A 17109-nucleotide genomic window follows, 5' to 3' on the forward strand; every position below is an offset into this window, starting at 1 on the left:
GTAAGGCAAATAAATTTTTCTTTGTGAATGGTTTGAGAACCATAACCACTGTTTAATATTTGGCAGAAGAAAAAACAGTGGTCATTACAGTTACATTCTCAGTGACATTTATTTTTTGCAGAAGAAAAATACCCGCAGGTGTTTCCTCTTTCCTGTTACCCGAGGCCAATGGCATTATATCTGAAAGGACTCTTTCAGATCCGAAAAAAGATGGTGTGTGCATGTTCAGTTATGGGGAAGTTCTTTTGTTTGTAGTACAAATGGAGCAACGCATATTAGTACACGTAATGTTATGGATGTAATTGTACTTCCTGTAGTATAGCTTTATTTCCTTATCCCCAGCCCTGGATGAAGTCACTCAGAAACACATACTGTATGTCAGTGGCTGGTGAATGTGGGGAAATGAGATACAATATAAGCTGCCAGTCTCTGTCATGGAAGGATTTGTGATATTAAATTTGGTTTACGTGGGTGCAAACTGTGGAACCCCTTGCCCTGAGACTGATTCAAATCTTGAACTGTATCTGTAACCGTATCTGTAGAGCTGGGCAGATGCTGTTGAATAAAGGCAACTGCTTTGCTGGTAAAATGTAATTGCTGCAAGAGCCACTCACTTGGCAAGAACCAAAAAATAACCAACCAAAAAACAATAGTTTAATTCTGGTAATTGGCAGATTTCAACTCGTTGTGACACTTGTTGCATACCTAAATAATGACACCACACAAAGTGTTAAAAGTTGTTTATAGAAAACATTTATTAATTTTAACAAAATGCTCAACTCTGGGTTGTACAACTAATTTGGCTTGTAAGAGAACACAATGTGACGAACATGCTAGAAAGGCATCTTAAAATATAGTATTTGAGGTTCCAAACAAAGACTTGAAAGAAGTGCCTTCATCCCAACAGTAGATAAGCAGCTGTTCATGGCATCCCTCCTCCGCCTTTTTTCCCTGTTTACAATGTCCAAATAATGGGTCAGCACCATCACCTTAAAGGCCTGGTGTGATCCCTTCGTTGGACTCCAAGGTAAAGGTTAATACCCATATCAAACAGCTAACGTCTATGCTCTCCAACAGTTATGTTTGCATGTATGGGAAATTCAAGTCATGTGCAAGGCTCTTCCAGCTCTCTAACCCTAAAAATCTGAAATGAATTTGGTCATCAAATCTGTGCAGAGCAAATTGAAATTTAGACCTCCAAATCTTCTGTGAGTAGACCACTTTAATCTGGTGCAGTATCCCTCAGTGACAGTATGTTGGGTGAGTGTGTTTTAACATCATTTTGAGAGTATGAAATGGAGGCTCGTCATCTGAATTTAGTGCCCTTGGTCATTGCTTGGCCTGAGTGTGGCTCTCTGATTCTGTGCTGTACACAATCTGTGGATCTGAATTTATGCATGTCCCTAAAATGAGTAAAATTCTGAATAAAAGTGACTTGACCAATAATCCTATAAGATGCATAACTGGATTATTCAATTAATTTTAGGTGAATGTAACAGTCACAATACTAAGCATAACTTGATAAAAAAAATTGAGATTAACCACAGACATTGTTTTAAACAGTAACAGCAAAGCGTCAGGTCTAGGCATTAAGATGATGGAGCCCTTGGTCACCCATAAGTAAAAGTATAAAGCTAATGGCAACATGCTTTTGTTCAAATCCAACTGGTGAAAGGTGCTGACTGTGCCATATCAGTCATTAAAGTCTGTGGCTTCAAAAAATGGTTCGGCTATGTCTGCATCACTGCCCATTGTTAGTTTGCTTCATTAAAAAACTACCAGCAGCATGCATATGAAATGTTCCCTTTTGTGTCAAAGCAGCACTATTCAATCAAAAACAAACACAGACGCTCAGCAAGCACAAGGAGAGGGAGACGCACGACAATGCACCCAACGAAATGATTGCTCAGAGACATCAACCTTGGTCCACCTCTGCGAGGTTCTCCTCACACAACAGCAGGAATGAGGTGGCAAAGATGGCATGTTGCTGGGAACACAGTTCTTAATACAGATGCTACACTTGACCTAGGAAGGAATGGAGGACCAGAGGGGCTGGCGAATGATCTTCAGCTTTTCATCAGTAGGCCACGAAGCCCGGCTGGGAATAGGCCACTGGGAACTGCTGGAGGCTTCTCTTTATCTGCTGAGCCATAATGCTGGAGCACACCAGGGCGCAGATCTGAGGAAGAGTGGGGGGGAGTGAGAGCATGAGGAAAGGAGAAGGTGGGGGGGGGGCACGGTGAACCAGAAGCAGGGAAAGGGGTGAAGGCCTTGCGCATGTTCCTGTTCCACAGTCATTAAGCCAAGAGGAGAACTTTCTAAACTAACTGAGCGGAGAGGAAAAGAAACAACAGTCAACAGGAACAAGGAGTAAGGGAGAGGGATGTTCAAAACCCAGATGGTTGAGCATGATTTGCAAACGCAGTAGACTATGCCCACCAAATCAAGAGTGCAATCTGATGGTGATGGGGGTGGTGGTCAGAACAAATACACTCGACCCACACCAGAAAGAGGGCAAAACGGTTCTCTGATACCCGGGCGGAGAAATGGATGTGGGAGGAAGGGACGGTGAGGCACACTCAAAATGAAGGTGGGAGAGGAAAAGGGGTGATAAAAGGGAGAAGGGGGGGGGGGGGGGTCTGAGGGGAGGATGTTCAAGGGTCATCAGCCAGAGCTTCTGCGGCTGGATATGCAGGGTAGGGGGTGTATCCCTGCACATGCCCAGAGAGGGGCACTGCTGGGGAGAGAACACTGGCTGAGGACATGAGGAGGTACGGGGGCCCGGAGAGGGAGCGACTGATTGCCCTGCGGAGAATGACGCTGCACACTATGGCAAGCAACTGAGACATCCGGGGAGGGAGAACAAGTGCAAGACAGGGAGAAGGGTCACAGGAGGGGAGGGGGAGAGAGATAGAAAATTAGAAGGTTAACTGCTAACTCTTTTCAGTGGCCTCTTTTCTCCCTCCTATTGTAGCGTTCTTAGCACAAGGGCTTCTACCACAGTCTGCAACTTTTCCATGGACTCCTAGCACAGCTGGCTTTCCTTCTATCCCTCCTATTCCCTGCAGCTGCAACCCCCTCATCCCCAGCTGCACCCCCCATTATCTGATCTCTGCAGTGCACTGCGGGTCTCACTGTGCCATACCATCAGAGCTGCCGTTCCCAAGAAAATCCCCAGGACCAGTGGAGCTTTGGAGCGGAACGTGCTGACGATGACCGCAGGACATGGCTGGAGGACGACAGAAGAGGAGACAGAGTTTTTTTTTTTTTTTCCAGCTGCTGTGGAACGTGAGGCATTGATCATGGAAATGGACAGACAAACGGACTCACTTTTGATTTCAAAAAGTCCAAAATACCAGACTCGGTACAAGTACTTCGGACGAAGGGCTCAATGACTCCGCCAACTCCGCAGCACTGAAACTGAGAGAGGGAGTGAGATAGCGGGTCAGTGTGTGAATCCGTTCAGTAAGACAGACCAGCTGGTCCACAAAACCATGGAAAATAGTATGGCATATAGGTAAATAGTATAGTACAAAGTATAGACAGTAAAGTAGTAGAGTATAACTGAGTCCACGTAGCTGTGTACAAATATGCACATTACATGTACTTTGCACAGCTCTAACAGTATAGCCCAGACTGCGCACTTACACAATTGTGGAAGATCTTCAGTGTGACCTCCATGGTGGGGTCTCCACCTTTGTTGACATACTGCAGGTACACTGAACCATAGAAGTCGGAGAGACTCTCCGCCACCTGCAAAACCGAAACGCAAGTTAGCTTCCCTCAGCAGTCCAAGAATGTCCACCAGTGATGCCCTGCCATTCCTGTCTCCATCTGCCTGATTTTCACCCATCTCCTCTCTTTTCCTTTCTCCCTGGTCAGAGTTAGTGTGATAAGGGTGAGAACCCACTCACTCGCTTAGCTTTGAAAGAATGACATATTCATCGTTTATCTGCTAGGTATTTTGATTCTCTCTCTCTCACATTTTTTCTTTCTTTTTTGCTTTCTTGTCTCTCATTCATTCTCACCTCATCACTGTTAGTGAAGGCCATCACCCCGGCACAGATTACAACTCCGGCCAGGACACCCAGAAGGCCGCTAAACTGTGAATAACAAACCAACACAAACCGATTACAAACCCACTAAGCACTAGAAACAGCAGCCAAAAAAACAGCATGCACGCACAGTGAATGAAGATAGCAGCATCTGTCTCGGTCACCCATTCGCGAGTGACAGTTCACAGATGCACAGAAGTCACAGAAAACACACTCAGCTGAAAAGTCAAAAAGGAACACAGTGGCCAACACACTAGCACCATCTAGATGCACGGAAGATCAGACAGGAAAATGAAACAGAGAAAACACAGCTTAGAATGTGACACTGTATCACTTCTCAAGACTTCACAAGCCACTTCTGAGGACTTCTCTCTGTGGCAGGCTATGACAAACATTGTGATTTTTCTATCCCACTTCCTGTTTTACCCTTAGCCCAACTTGCTCATCAGACTCAGGCATGAAAATACTCACTTCTTGGCACTTATCCATCAAAGCAACAGAGGGGAATCAAGCAAATGTGTCTGGATTTGATTTGGTCTTCACACTGAGGTCTAAAAGGACTAACTAAAAACAAGTTCCCCATCGTGTAGAAGATGGACAACATATAGTGAAGGATATCAATGTCAAGAAAACAGGCAATTGCATCAAGATGACACAAAGATCATTGTGCAGTAAAAGATTATAAGAAGTGAATGTTTATATGCTACTAATTATAACTATCACTCCCGATTGTTCTTACCACTGCCAGGGCACTTCTGTTCTCACTGCAGGCTCCATAGTCTCCGAAAATAGCAGTCAGCAACAGGAATGCTCCAACTACCATCAGCACTATCACTCCTGAGAGGCAGAGAGGGGGAGAGAGAGAGAGAGGGAGAGGGAGAGAGGGAGAGGGAGAGAAGGAGAGGGAGAGAGAGAGAGAGAGAGGGAGAGGGAGAGGGAGAGGGAGAGGGAGAGAGAGAGAGAGAGAGAGAGAGAGGGAGAGGGAGAGAGAGAGAGGGAGAGGAGGTTAGGAGTGAGGATGAGCGAGTGACTGAAGGAATGAGGGAGCAGTTACAGCTATGAATTACATAGACACCTACCGATAACAAATGCCTGGGTGTTGAGATTGATGTCAAACAGTCCACGTGTCTGGGAGCTGAATCTTAAAAACAAGCCAAGTGCCAGCAATGCAGAGCCCAAAAGCTGCAACCATGACAGTTTGAGAGATGGGGGGGGGGGTGAGAGAGACACAGACATCTTGTAAATAAAGCTGCGGTCACAGTAGCACACGAAGCCACACAGGCTTTCAGGAGTATCTACTTTGGATTCTGTCAACAGTCATGGAATAATAATGAAAAGTAATAAAAAAAAGTTGAGAAAAGTAATGAGAATAAAAGAAATAAAAATGATAATAACTGGTATAATGAAGTGTTGTTTTTCCACATTTCTATTCTTGCTATGCTCCCACAGCACTAGGGCTTTGACTCAATCTAACCACAATTCAATGTGTTTCATTATCAGTACTGAGGAACCACATAAAAAAAGAAATGAAAGAAGTGCTCCACTGCCAAAGCAGTATTTCAGGATCAGGCTTGACACAGTCATATATCCGCTATAGGCAAAATGACAAGCCTAGCTGGGTTGAATGGCCTTCTAAGGACATGCATACCATGCCTGAAATGCTACCAGTCCCATCAAAACAGATCTTTTTGCTGATTCTGTTTAACAGTTCAAGATCGGGTAGTTGCTGAACTAATTCACTTATGTTTTAGTTTATTATGAAACTGGAAACGCTCCCTTTCCTCTGTCTTTTTCGATTCAATTTAGTAAGCTTTATTGGCGTAACATACATACATTTGCATTACCAGAGCAAAACAAACATCCATACACAGAACTACACAGAAATGCTAAACAGAAATGATGAAATGTTCAACTCTCTATTATCCATTAAAAACTATACTACATCTTTTCACTTTCTCTCTCTCTTGTTTCTCAATGTTTCTTTCTCTCATATAAATAATGATAAAAACTGTATTACAAAAAAAAAAAAAGATTGCAAAAAATGAAGTGCTGGTAAAGTGAACCATTGTGGTGAACTCACAAACTGAACTCACTCGGAAGTATTTCTCACTCTCCGTGCCCCGGTCCACCAGGGCTTCAGGGAGGGGGGAAACGCATTGTTAACCGCAATGTTTTAAAACGTGAACGGGTTGGGGGCCGCCTTAGGAGGGATGGGGCAATGCGCCAGAACGAAAACGGGGAAAACAAAACTTAACGGAAAGAAACGAAACTTAAGTCAGTGCACACTGCAACTGTTGCAAAACACGGAGCAGTGATATCACGACCTGCACATTACCGTGCAGAAGACCGCAATATCGACGAAAACGTAACATCTTACACGTTTTTAGGCGTTTCACTTGTAATCACGGTACCATTATAATAAATGAATTGGTCTTCTTAATTTTAAAGACAACATATAGATAGTTGTCCAGGAGTGGTAATAATAATAAGAATCATAATAATACTTACGCCAAACGCAATGTTGAAAAGGATGAGAATACATTTACACATCTGTCCGCATCCGTCCAACGCCATGGCTACCAGCGGTCTGTCTGTCTGTCTCTTAAACGCTGTCCTTCAATCCGCACAAAAAACCCTTCAAAATGACCCACAAAACATTTTATTTAAACATTTGGCCACTGTGAGTGAAACGTTAGCCGCCTCACTACCGACAGAGAAAAACACTGCTAGCAGGTTAGCTGAAGGCTTCAGAACATAACAAAAACAGTAAGCTTGCCCGAAAACCAAAAATATTTGGAAAAAATGCACATGGATAGAACACATATGCTGTTTTTCCAGGATCTACAGATATTTTAACTTTGTAACATGCGATGCAACATTGCAGCTAAATATCAAAAAGCGTATTCGCAAATAATAATAATAATAATAATAATAATAATCATAATAATAATACATCTTATATATAGTTACCTCACAGTGCCCGCTCGTTACTCTTTCACGATGCAACCAGATGCTACACGTTATTGCCAGATGCGCAGTTTAAACTCAAGAACAGTGAATTCGCCTGGCACGAAGCGGTTCATATAACCCAACCTTGAAATAAAAACTGCAATGCCATTGGTGTACAATCGTGACAGACAGGAGGGGAAAGTGCGTGCCTGAATGAGCGATTCGAGAAAAACGAAACTAAAGAAGGAATGGCGTCACTCAGGAAAGTGAGAAAATGTTGGATACACGTTTATGAAGCTGAATTTATGTTTGCAATATGACATTTTCATTCAGCAGACACTCTTATGTCCAGAGCTGCTTAGACAGGTTACAGTTTTTACTTGTTATCTATCAACTGGATATTTACTGAGGTAAATTGGGGTTAAGTACCTTGCCCAAGATTACAGCAGCAGTGCCCCAGCAGAGAACTGAACCAGCAACCTTTTGGTTAGGAGCCCTGCTCCTTTCCACTACACCACAATGCAAGCGCAACAATAAGTGTATGTTTACGTGAGTGAAAACTTGTTTAGAATTTTTCATTTTTATTTTGAAAGATTTTTTTCTATTTCATGAGTTTGCCTAATTGAATGAAAAAAAATGTTCCACAGTTTCCAGAAAACTTGAGAAGGGGCATCAGATACACAAATCATACGTTGTCAGGTGTTCAGCTGAAATGGCAGGTGTGTCACTCCGGCCGATTCAGACTGCACATAACTTTTGCAATGCAATGCCCAAAATTCTGGATGTTGAATTTTGGGCATTGCTTAACGATGCTGTAATACTGATATAGCAGATTTTGTCATCTGTACACCACATGGATTGGACATAGTCATTATTTAAGATTTACCATATATGAATATTATGGCTATTATTTACTTTTGCTCACTACTCTTGTTGGTTACATTAGAGTGGTTTAGTATTTGTGATGTTTGATATGTTGCAATATATTTCTGATCTGTGTTAATATATTTTGATTGTTTTCTTCTTCAGCTGAACAACATAATTTAGCCATATTTGGGCTATTTGAAAAACAAACTAATCCTTCTACTTTGCTTAGCAAGATAGCAGATGTCAGAGGTCTTACACCATATGCATAAAAGAGGCATAAGCAATGCTACCAGCATACTTGTTCACCCCACCAATAATTTTTTAATGGCATAAACCAGGTGGGCTTTGCGAACTTCACGTTCAGCGGAGGCTTCCACCCTATTTTTTTAACTGCAATGGAATGTGCAATGCTTCTGCCCTGGTCCTTGGTGTCCTTGATTGTTTGATTGCTTGATTATGTTCCCCTTTGTGACTGAAATGCTCAGCCTTTCCTGGGAAACACGTGATGCCGTCACCACATGTTTTATACACCACAAGTCCTCATGGCCAGCCTGTGCAGGCATGGGATGGAGAAAGACACTTCATGTGCATCCTGCAGGCACCCCCATTGACCAGAGGGAGTCACTGATCAACAGAGCAGATTAAGACCCTGGACACTCCACCCTCCTCGATATCCCACAAGTGGTATGAGGCCAGCTTGTTTTGCCTCTGTGGGCTTCCAGTCATTGCCTGCTGATGACATGGCTGGGATCGAACCCTGGCCATAGTGCTCAGCCTTGCAACTTGCAACAGCAAGGGCTTTTACTGGTCACGCCAGTTGGAAGCCTCCAGATTGACAAATTTTATTCCAACAGTGCATTGCGTTATTAACCCCTTTCCGCAGAGCCAAGTTCAAGTTCAAACAATTTGTAGGTACCCCACTTTAACTCTAGTTATCTGAAGTTGTACACATTGCACAATCATCATCCCACACTGATTGGATGCCAATGAAATGTGCTTGAAGTACAGTAGCACAGTTAGAGAAAGGCCCTTTATGTAGTTATGCAAACAAGGCGTTGTTTATGAGGCATGATCTGAGAGTTGAACAGTGAGGGACGTGCTCAGTCTTGGTGAGCTACGTCTTGGAAAAATAAAGAAAAACCTTGGCATGTTTAGACTTGAGCTGGAGATTTTCAGTAAATGGGAATCTTTTCCTATTTTCTGAGAATAGGTGTGGATTAACGGTATTGTTGGTGTAATTTGTGTTGCTGTCAAGACAGATTATACTGCAGCTACATTTCACTCACATGTCCGCTGTCTACCTTTGGAGGAAACCATGGTTTGGACTTGAAATTATTCAATATTCATTTTCCAAACAGTTTTTAGCCATTTGAGTTTGTTCACCATCTCAGCTAGTTATTTCTTCTCATTTGTCAATGTTTTAATCCCTTGAATTGTTTATGAAGACAGTGTCCAATTCCCAGATTTACAAATTTCAGTGTTTTAAAATGGCCTAAAAAAGAACCTGTGCTTGCTTTGGGTCTCTATCCGAATACTGGATGTGGAATTTGTACTGCAAATTTGACAGGACATTCAGTAGGAACTTGACTGAAAGCAAGACAGTGCATGGGCCCCTGATTCAAGGCAGAGTGGCGTATGAATGGTATTCTCCTTCTGTAAGGCATTTGGTAATACGTCATCAGGCACTACAGAGAAAGGAAATGGGCCTGAATGATGTGTCAGATTTCTTGCTGTTGAACATCAGCGTACAACTGTATCAGTCATTTCCATGTCTGGTCTTTCTTCCAGGCGTCCATATTTTTGGTATTGATTGCAGAATGGAATGTCACTAAGCAAACAATCACAGTGAATAGCTGGTACTTCTCTGCTTTCTTAAAATGGCCGTGGGTTGCACACTTAAGTTTGCACACTGCAAACTTACCTGCCATTTTAAGAAAACAGACCTCAGTACAGGCCTTTGGAGTGCCTGTGCCTCCATGTAAAGTGTGTCGTATTTTCGAACATTCTAGAGGTTATATCACTGCTTTTTAGATGTGGGTAATATGCATATGGAATTATATAAATATTATTACTGAGAGATGCAGGTGTTTGTAATAGCAGCCATTAGGGGGAACATTCATATTTTCTGGGCTTCTTTATGATGGCTACAGGTTTTCCACCACTGTCCTAAATGATCACCTCTTCCTGATCCCTAGAGGGTTTTGGAAGTTTTGACAGTTCAGCAATTAGCGTGCTTAATTTATTGGACATTCGCTATATGAGATAATGCAAGCAGTGGTCTGGTCTTTTTTATGGCGTGGCTGCAACAAGAAAAAAAGTTTTCTAAGTGTATCCAATCAACCAGTCACATAGTGAGGTCTTGAACACTATGACCAGTGGCCTAACAGGGTTGTTTTGGCCTGGCTTATGAGCTCTAGGAAGACTCCACACTACAGCTGTGTATCCAGGGTGGAGGTGCAAGCACTAGCAACATCCCTTCAGCAGACAGGGCTGCACCTGCTTCGCTAGATGTGGTGTCTGTGGTTATTGTAGCACTGGAGAGAGTTTACTGTGTTTGAGTAGCCCTCCTTGCTTATGGCATCATACACACACACACACACACACACACACACACACACACACACACACACACACACACACACACACACACACACACACACACACACAGGGCACAGATAGTCTACCAGTGATGTTAGCCCCTGGAACAGTTAGTCCTAGAACAACAAGAGGAAACAATGTAAGAACAGATAAGACTCTGCTGGGCCAAAGGGTACATTTCGACCTGTATTGGCATTAGCATTGAAGTCATGTGGGATTTGCAGAAAACTGATTCATGAACAGTGTTTCTGGAAGACTTTCTGGACAGATGTTGATATTATGCATGTTGATATTATGTGCTATGAGGACAACAGGGTTTTGCGTGTCAGTAGGTCTCATAAGTATTGCACACTGAATGCCTTTATTAATAATAAAGGTATTCTCTCCAGTCTATGTATCCTCTGACAAGGATGTTTGAGTGGCTTATGGGACTCACCCACAAGTTGCCACTGATCGTCTGCTCACTGTGTATGATTCACACTCTGAATGGGGGGGTGGATGTTGATCGCTTCTGGTAAAAAGTTAAGATTATTTGGCCTGTAGTTTCTCAGGCGAATGTCTGTGAACATTTTGCTCTTCTCCCTGTGAGCTGGGTGGACTCTTCCTAAGGGTGGTTGTGAAACACACAGATATGAATGTAAATGGCTAAGTGAATAACCCTCATTGTTCTGACAGAGCTCAGTCAACAAAATGGCTACTTTCAGCCTCAAAGTAAGATCAACAGCTTTCGTTTTATTGCCATTTTATCTGAAGCGCTAGAGAGTACATATTCTGCTTGCCAGTGCACCTAGCCCATAGCAGGATGTCTGGTTGCAGTAGATTGTTTGCCTTTAAGTCTGCCTGCATCACTTTCATTTCTGTGAAAATGGAAACATTGTGAATTATTGTGAAACGTGTCAAGCCTGCCAGGGCACTGCGGTTGTGTATATACAGTATAATCACAGCTTGCATCATTGTCATCTCTTTTACCGCGTTTCTGTTGCAATTCATGGGCAGGGCCACGCAGTAACGGAGTCACACTTTCACTCTAAAAATGGCCTTAACTGTTTTTTTTTTTTTTTTTACAAACAGAGCCATACCTTAATGCTGTGTATGTATCTGTTAATCTAGTCTCTAGACAATTTAAAATCTATGATGGCGTGTTTATGCAAACCTGCGTCACATATGTCTGTGACCTGTTATCTGTTATAAATGTATTGTAAAAGCACAGGAACACAAAGAGAATGTCAATGGTAGAAGCTGGGATGGATCTGGGAGTGCTGTGCTGTGCTGGTGGGGTGGGATTCCTCTCTCTCTGTCTCTCCCAGGAGCCTCAGGTATTTGCACAGCAGCCCTCTGTCAAACTGCTGGCTGCTGCCAGCTCTGATGTTAGATGGCCCGGGACCCGGTCATTACCGCCTGCGGGGCGAGTCCACGCCCGTCTCCAAGTCACGGCCCACAGAGAACGCGGGCGTGCCCAGCCCTTTTAGACCCCCCAGCGAGAAATCAATTTCACGGCCCCTTGTGCCTGTTCAGCCCGTATCCTGAGGAGCTGTGAGGCTTTGGAGGAACTCGGCATGCTTACTCTCCAAAGAAGGGATTCGTTTCGAAATGACATGGCTTTCTTATTATTCAATTAATGTGCAGGGTGAAAGAGTCAAGGCATTATACACCTACACACACATAGACACACACAGACACACACACACACACACCACACCACACAGAGCCGAGCCACACACAGTCTTTCTGAATAAAACTCCTCCTTTTTTCTCAATCTCTCTCACTCATCTGTTTACTCTATGTCTCTCTCTTCCATCACACTTTGCTGCGGATTTCGTGCTGTGGCCTGGTGTGGCTGTGATGCAATCACACTGTCGCACTTGGGTGGCAGGTTCCCTTCATCCTTTTTTAAGTTCCACGCTCAAGACCACACTAATGTCCCATCTGTGACTTGAAACTCTCACATTCTGCTTACAAGTCTCACCACCTTCGCTGTATTGTTGTCTTTCAATCACAGGAAGTGAGACCACACTAATTGATACATCCTGTCCCTCCCAGCCAGTTTCCCATCAGCTCTCAGTCCTCTCTGTGTTGCTGTGTGTGCTGACCTCACGGTGGTGGTGGACAATATTGCCTGGCCATAGAGTCAGGAAGACACGAGAAAACATGGCTACCAAAAGAAGGCAGGTGGTCACTCTGGAAACAGGCGAGGTAGAAACAGAGACGTACTTTCTCCTACACTGCAATAAACTATACAAGTAGGGAAAAATACTTTAGAATATTTTAGAATATTTTTAAGAAATTAAAAATTCTTCAGGGTGAGGGAAACACAAAATTTTTGGCAGCATGGTATGTATATAATGTCTGTATGTATATTTATATTTGACTTTTGACATGCTGTACACCTGGTCATACTAACAAAGCTTATTTGAATTTGAACCTGAATTTGAGTGAGTAAGAAGCAGACAGTGGGTGAGAGAAAGGTAAGAGAAAGAAGGGACCAGGGTCATTTCATCATCACCTTCCTGCGAGTGCAGTTCTAATCTCTTTTCCCCTCCCCTGTTAAATATGGGATGTTTTTTTGGCGGGACTTTTGTATTTTTGTGTCTGTATTTTGGCCTGGCTGAACACTCCCCCGTTGCCATGGAGATGTGACTGTTAGCACCCAGCTGTGGTTTTGCTCAGTTTTTCCAAAGCTGATAAGGGTGGATGATTCAAGCACTGTACCACCTCCTGGTTTATTTTGTATTCATAAATTTTCCAGTTTTGTCATTTCCTGTTCCCCAAGTTTTTGTCTTACTATTACTACTACAAATGTTTTGTTATGATATTTTTCCATAGCAGAAGCTTTCTTTAGAGATAGTGTCACTATACAACAGAGTTTGAAGATTTACACAGACAGCATGGATGACAGGGAAAAAAACAAGAACAAGAAAAAAAAACTACACTTGGAATTCCCCAGATCAATAGCAACATCACTCCCATCACTCCCACACTTCCTTCTCTCTCTTTTTCTCTCCCCTCCCCCTGCCTCGTCCTTCCCACCTCCCTCTCTCCCACAGATGTGGGATGCTTGTTCTCTGGAGTGTGTCTGTGTACTGTAGACCAAAGGAAGCAGTGCATAATCCCCTGCTGTCACCAGCCACCACGTGCGTGTGGGACATTCTGAGACCTTCGTCCGTGTGAGAGACTCACTGCTGTGGGATGAGTGTGTGTGTCCATGGCAGGTGGGCAGGTGGGGAACCCTGAGTCATAGGAGCTGGTCTCAACGCTGGTGGGACACATGGGCATGGTGTACGCCCCGGCTGCCATCTCCACACCAGAGTAGATCAAAGTTTTCGGCACCTCATACGACCGCTTGCTCAGGGTGGAGCGCCCCCTACCTGTCTCAGCCCCGGCTGCGGTTGGTTCAGGGTCTGAGCAGCATGGTCAATGGTCCTGGTGAATGTAGTCCTTGACTGATTGTGTCTGAATATATTTGACCATGTTTGATAGTTTCTGACCGCATCTGACCATGTCTGACCACGTCAAATTATGTCTGTGTTTTCCTCCTGAAAGTGGGACAGCAGTGTGGTATACTGGTTAAGGAGCAGGTCTCATAACCAAAAGGCTGCTGTTTCGATTCCCTGCTAAGGCGCTGCTGTTGTACCCTTGGGCAAGGTACTTAAACCACAACTGCCTCAGTAAATATCCAGCTGTATACATGGAAACAGCTGCAACATACTGTATGTTGGTCGCTCTGGATAAGTGTCTGCTAAATGACAATAATGTAATGTAATGTGATCAAAGTGTGGAGCATGAACAACATGACCCGCACCCAGACTCTGCTGTGGCACATGGGCAGCATCATGGTGCTGGCTGCCTGGGGAGGGCATCTCCTCTCTGGAGCTGTCATCAGCGCCGTCAAGGTGGGCCCTGAGCACAGCTCTCTCTCCTCACACCCATCACACCTCACTCGCCCCACCCTCTGCCGGCCCAAAGCAGCGAAACACCGTTATCCTACGGTCTGACTGTACCTTATACCGGCACATAGTGTGTTTTTGTAAGATAGCCCTTTATTGTCCCTCTGGCATTTACTGGCATTGAGAAGTAACTGGGTTATGGGTGAAAAACGAGCTGGCAGACATGGTACTGTTTCTATAGAACATTTATTTAGAGCAGATGGCTGTTGATGCAGTCACTGCAAGCACACCACTGTCCCATTGCCAGTCACAGTAGGTATTATACAAGTCAACGCCAGCACATCAGAGTCAACACACAATATACAGCCTGCACGTACTCAGCTCTCCCCAATGGGTTTTTTTTTCCCGCAACTTTTTTTTTTTTGTTTGAACAGGATAAAAAATAAAACTTTTTGTTCCACAACAAGACAACACCTTGTTCCATCGCATATTTTCTTTTTTTTTTTTTGCCATTGTATCATTTGCAAGATCCTATTTTATTCCTTTCCGAGAAATTAATGAGTATTGTTGTTATTATTATAACCAAAATTAAAAAAGTGGAAAACCATGTTTTAAAAAAAGAGGGAGTTCTTACATCACCATGGAAACATCCAGCTATATACACAGGAAAACTCAGAACGCTCGGCTGTGATGTAGAGATGCATAGCTGTCGCACGATGGGACGACCCCTGACATGGTCAGGGCGTGGCCCCTGCACAAAGGGGCGGAGCATTGCCCCACTCACACAAAAGGGGGTCGGGAGGGTCCGAAGACTAGGCTATCGTTCTCAAATGGTCGACGGAGCAACAGGAGGTGATCCTTCAGCAACCACAGACACAGCCATTCATGAATTCTCAGGCAGGAACAGACCCAGTTTTTACACCACCTTTGTACACTGTTTTGTACATAATTTGCATTCCACTGAATGCACATAAATCCTCTAAAAAAACACCTGGCATAACCAAAGAAACAAAAAAAGAAAGCAAGGCACATATATAATTATAAAAAGGAATGCTGCATAAAATACAAATTAAGAGGTTTACATGAGCACTTGTACGATGACCATGTCATAGCTGAACGTACTGCAATAAAGAAGCGCCCATAAAAAAGAAGATATTTTACAAGTTTTTTGAACATGCAGAATAGGAAAACAAATTCACGTTGTCATGTTCTGCAACTCAGTCTGAATAACTTAATGCCTTTCTGGGTGATACATACCATTAAATACCTCATTTGTTTATATATACTTATATATATTCACACACTTAAAATAAATTAAATATCACTTTAAATATTCTTTTAGCTCGCTGTTGAAGACAAAGCAAAGGTGGAGCTTTTCCAAGTGGTCTGTGCATTGTGAAGGCAGCTTCACCCAGGTACGAAAAAAATATAACAGGATATATTTTAATCACATACAACAATTAAAATATGCATCAGCTTATCATGGTTGTTTACGAAATCTTAAAATCTTCAAAATCCTTAAAATTTGCCATCCTTTGGGTCCCGGGGCCTTCACTGTAACTGTACCCTCACTGGAGGGAATATTGGTGCTTCAGCTTTCAGACACAGGGGCAGTCTTACTTATGACCTTAGAGATTGTCATGGCAGCATTGGACTGTTACAACCCTGGCAATGAGATCTGCAGGAACACTGACAATGGCTATGCTTCCACTACACTGACTTTTTGAAGGCAAACAAATGCGCATTCTGCTTTTGTCAGAGAGCAGGATTTAGAGAGCTGATGTTCTCAGGTTAGATTTGCCAGGCAAATAATAGGTAATACATGCAAGCTACATCTTTGTCCATTTACCTTGTTGCGCTATTTTTTCCCCCACGTCTGCTCTTGAGAGTTGAGAGAACCCGTAATGGAAATTTGGCCAGTGACAGAGGCAAAGATGCTCAGCAAAACAACAGCTGACCAAAGACAGGAATACAGCAACACTCATAGTCACCGATGGAGAGATGTGATGGTAATAGGGCATTTGCCCTGTACACACACACACATGCGCACACACACGCATACACACACACACACACACACACACACACACACGCACACACACACACACACACACTTAATGTGTGGCCACATAATTCAAGCTCCTATCAGCAAAGTTCAGAGGTGAGCTGAGCTAAAACTCTATCTGTCTTTAGCTTCACTATAACTGTGACCTCTGACCCCTCTTCCAACTTACAGTATTTTTCACTGAATTACGTTTTAAAGCAAAATGCTGTCGTCTGCAATAACATCAATGAAAGGACAGCCTTCAGAAAAAAGGGGAATGTTGTCATGTGCGTCGTGGTAAAGAAAGGAAGGACCAACGGACTTGACTGGAAGTGTACAGCTGAAGGTAAAGCCTGTTTGGTGAAAGAAGTGCAGAGCATAACTCCTGGCACAGGAGTCCGGCACAGCTCGACATGGCAGATCTCTGTTTAGAACCACAAAAGAAATCCAGCACTGTCTGATGGGCTGCTATAGCCATGCAGACCTGTGCACCTCCAAACCCACACACAGGTTTAGACTAATTTACAGATGGATCCAGAGTTTCAAAACACATCGATTGCTGAGCATAGTATTTCACCATTATGAGCTATGGAGGTCTACAACAAACAGAGGCTGTCCAACACCAGTCACTTCGCAGATGATGGCAAATGTACATATCAATCCAGTTACTGTACATGAGGTTCTGGTTATTAGGCTGGGATTAGGTTCATAT

The 17109-nt window shown here is 43.4% G+C and overlaps 1 protein-coding gene across 2 annotated transcripts; it reads right to left on the bottom strand.

The window, feature by feature from the left end:
* Positions 1–787: 787 nt before the first annotated feature.
* LOC118794699 (CD9 antigen-like) lies at positions 788–7127 on the bottom strand. Of its 2 annotated transcripts, none has more exons than XM_036552951.1 (9): positions 7026–7127; positions 6564–6690; positions 5135–5237; positions 4795–4892; positions 4029–4103; positions 3649–3753; positions 3331–3420; positions 3146–3229; positions 788–2179 (listed from the first exon to the last, which is right to left on the bottom strand). In XM_036552951.1, the coding sequence occupies exons 2-9, from the start codon at positions 6627–6629 to the stop codon at positions 2078–2080; spliced, it is 723 nt and encodes a 240-aa protein (XP_036408844.1). In that variant the 5' UTR covers positions 6630–6690; positions 7026–7127; the 3' UTR covers positions 788–2077. The 2 variants fall into 2 exon arrangements, with proteins under 2 accessions (XP_036408844.1, XP_036408843.1); XM_036552950.1 differs by having other exon boundaries at positions 2099–2840.
* Between the last annotated feature and the right edge of the window lie 9982 nt (positions 7128–17109).

The sequence above is a fragment of the Megalops cyprinoides genome, chromosome 19 (genome assembly GCF_013368585.1).
Source record: "Megalops cyprinoides isolate fMegCyp1 chromosome 19, fMegCyp1.pri, whole genome shotgun sequence".
NCBI classification, from domain to species: domain Eukaryota; kingdom Metazoa; phylum Chordata; class Actinopteri; order Elopiformes; family Megalopidae; genus Megalops; species Megalops cyprinoides.